At 45.3% G+C, this 3,127-nt stretch overlaps 1 protein-coding gene across 1 annotated transcript; it reads left to right on the top strand.

The window, feature by feature from the left end:
• The first annotated feature begins 214 nt into the window (after positions 1-214).
• On the top strand, positions 215-1,153 carry mplkip (M-phase specific PLK1 interacting protein). Its single transcript, XM_085378809.1, has 2 exons — positions 215-582; positions 986-1,153. Exons 1-2 carry the CDS (start codon positions 259-261, stop codon positions 1,097-1,099), a joined length of 438 nt encoding a protein of 145 aa, XP_085234935.1. The 5' UTR covers positions 215-258; the 3' UTR covers positions 1,100-1,153.
• Positions 1,154-3,127: the final 1,974 nt, after the last annotated feature.

Here is a 3,127-nt window from a genome sequence, read left to right on the forward strand (position 1 = left end):
AAAAAGTATTTGCGGCTCCCAGTTTTCTTTTGCGTGGAAACCGGGTCCAAGTGGCTCTTTGGGTGTTAAAGGTTGCTGAGCCCTGCTTTACACGGATATGAACAGAACTGTTCACCCTGCGGTCCGCTGAGCGGCGCTGCAGTCTGTGGGCGGAGCTGAAAGCTGTGTTTCCGGTTCCGGCCTCCTAGTGTTTTGTTGTGTTGTTCGTCGTTCTGTGGCAGCAGTTTAATTCTCCTCTTCCGCTCTTTACCCGTTCACATGTTCCGCGCTCCAGACAGACATCAGCGGAGTCCCGGAGCTCCACGACCGGCGTCCGGCTGGGGCTTCCCCCGCTCCCCATACGGAGGCTCCTCGCGGAGCTACTCCCCCTACTCTCCGGGATCTCCAGGCTACTCTCCGGGTTCTAATCGAGGATACAGAGACGGATCTCCAGCCGGGTTCGGAAACGGTTCCGGGGGGTTCGGAGATTCTCCGGCCGCGTTCGGCAGCGGCTCGCGCGGTTTCGGGGGTCCGATGCGGCGCAGAGGGGACGGTTTCCGGCGGCCACAGTCCCTCAGTCCAACTTCAGCTCCGAACTTCAAGGTAAGGATCCGAGGCTGGATCAGAACTGGCAGCACTCCCAATCAGACAGCCTGATCGGTACAGATGATCCGTGAGTCATTCATAAGTCCGCCTGATCATTAATAAGATCGATTTCAGGTGACTCTTCTTTGTCTTGGGTGGGGGTCATGATCAGCAAGAGGTCGTCCACCCGAGGACAGGCGGAGGTTGCGGGGAGGGGGGGCGTCACTCTCACTGTAATCTCAGAGCAGAGAGAAGCAGATGTAGTGAGTGTTTAATAAATAGATGTTAAACCAAAACTTCCTGCAAAGCTGACTCCGTTAGCGAGATTTGTCACGTGACCGAAGTTCTTCAAACAAACTGGGACATGTGAGAGACGTGTGTCTGTGACGTGTTTTAAACGTGTCATTGCTGTGTGTTTCAGTCTTCAGACGCGCCCGTGCAGAAATACTTCAGCCCGTCTATGATGCAGGATCCGTGGAAAAATCTGCAGCCCGTAACCACCGTGGATGCCGCTGCTGCCAGGCAGATCACATGACTGGAAATACTACAAGTGGTGACCACATGACATCACCAGCAAGGATCAATAACTGATGAGACGAACTGAAGTTTTTAGTCAGATGTTTTAACCTTTTTAAAAACTGTTTTTAAACTGTTTGTGAAAAGAAGTTTTGAGTTTTTAAAATATAAAAAGTTAAAATTTTTCTTCAAATCTTCGTTTGTTCTTTAAGCTCTGAAAAGAAAAGGAAAAGGTGATCTGCATCGACTCTGTGCTCTGCATAATTTAAAATGACAAAAGTATGTATGCACATACAAGGAACTGGGCTCGGGTTATTTAAAGAACAACGAGCACACACGATAGCGACAGCAGCAACACTGGGTGTGTAGTGGCAAGAATATGCAGTATGTATGACAGTACAGGGGAGACAATACTAAAAGCCAGGCAATATTACGTTAAGACTGAATTTAATTGTAGGAAAACTCACAGTTAACAGTCCAAACTATGCTTAAAATGAAACTGAGGGGTACGTGGACAAGTTCACATCTGCCTTATCAGAAGTCAATCAAAAACTACATTCATGAAAAATCAACTCTTCTGTTTAACATGAAAAATATGTAAACAATTTAACATTGAGCTCTTACTTATTGAGTACTTTGATTTTAAAATAATAATAATAAAAATGCTCTCTGCAACTTAGAAATAAATCCAAATGAAACAGCTTGAAGGATTCATCCACGTAAACACAGCAACAACATAAAGTGCTAAAAACTACACATGCAGCCCTGCAGTGGAACACTTTGTGCAACCTGAAAAAGGGAATTTACTTATTAAATGTTACATGTTGGAGTGTTTTCTCAGTGCTTACCTTTCAGTTTCCACATTAGTGTGCAGAAATACAAGCTTGTCCATGTGGTCGGCTCTCAGGAATAGGGCAGGGCAATATGGCCAAAAATATTTATCACTAGATATATTTGAAAATTTGTGATAACAATATGACTGACGATATAATTGATGTGAGACAAAATAGATAAACAGACGCAGGAAGTTAACGTGTTGGCACCGTCATACGTGTTCCTGCAGAGCAGGGCTGTTTACCTGTTAGGTCACCACGGTAACCAAATCAAATCACTTTTATTCAAATCAAATCACTTTTATTGTCACATCACATGTGCAGGTACATTGGTACAGCACATGTGAGTGAAATTCTTGTGTGCAAAATACAATAATGTAAACAAGCAAAATACAAGAATGGCTACATCTGAAACTAATAAATATATGTACAATATATAATAGTATATGCATTTCTGGATGTGTATACTAAATATTTTTCTACGTGTGTGTGTGTGTGTGTGTGTGTGTACACATATTTTACAAATTAAATAGAGTAAACAATGAATAGAATATATAAAATAAAATATACAGAGTGAGACATGTGCAAAACAGTGGTGTTACTGTACAGTATGGAGTGCATAATGTTAAAGTTCCAGTAGTGAAGCTGAGGTGTCTATGACGTGTTCAGCAGTCTGATGGCCTGGTGGAAGAAGCTGTCTCTCAGTCTGCTGGTACGGGACCGGATGCTGCAGAACCTCCTTCCTGATGGAAGCAGTCTGAACAGTTTATGGCTGGGGTGACTGGAGTCCTTGATGATCCTCCCCGCTTTCCTCAGGCACCGCTTCCTGTAGATGTCTTGGAGGGAGGGAAGCTCACCTCCAATTATCCGTTCAGAGCACCGCACTACTCGCTGGAGAGCTTTGCAGTTGTAGGCGGTGCTGTTGCCATACCAGGTGGTGATGCATCCAGTGAGGATGCTCTCAATGGCACAGTGATAGAAGGTCCTGAGGATGCGGGGGCTCATGCCGAATCTTTTCAGTCTCCTGAGAAAGAAGAGGCGCTGCTGCGCCTTCTTCACTGTTTTGTTTGTGTGTACTGACCACGTAAGATCCTCAGCCAGATGTACACCAAGGAACCGGAAGCTGCTCACTCTCTCCACAGCAGCGCCGTTGATGGTGATGGGGGTGTGTACTTCTCTGCACCTCCGGAAGTCCACTATCAACTCCTTTGTCT

The sequence above is a fragment of the Diplotaxodon limnothrissa genome, linkage group LG18 (genome assembly GCF_057381915.1).
Source record: "Diplotaxodon limnothrissa isolate DT_005_m linkage group LG18, D_limnothrissa_male_GT1.1, whole genome shotgun sequence".
In the NCBI taxonomy this organism is placed as follows: Eukaryota; Metazoa; Chordata; class Actinopteri; order Cichliformes; family Cichlidae; genus Diplotaxodon; species Diplotaxodon limnothrissa.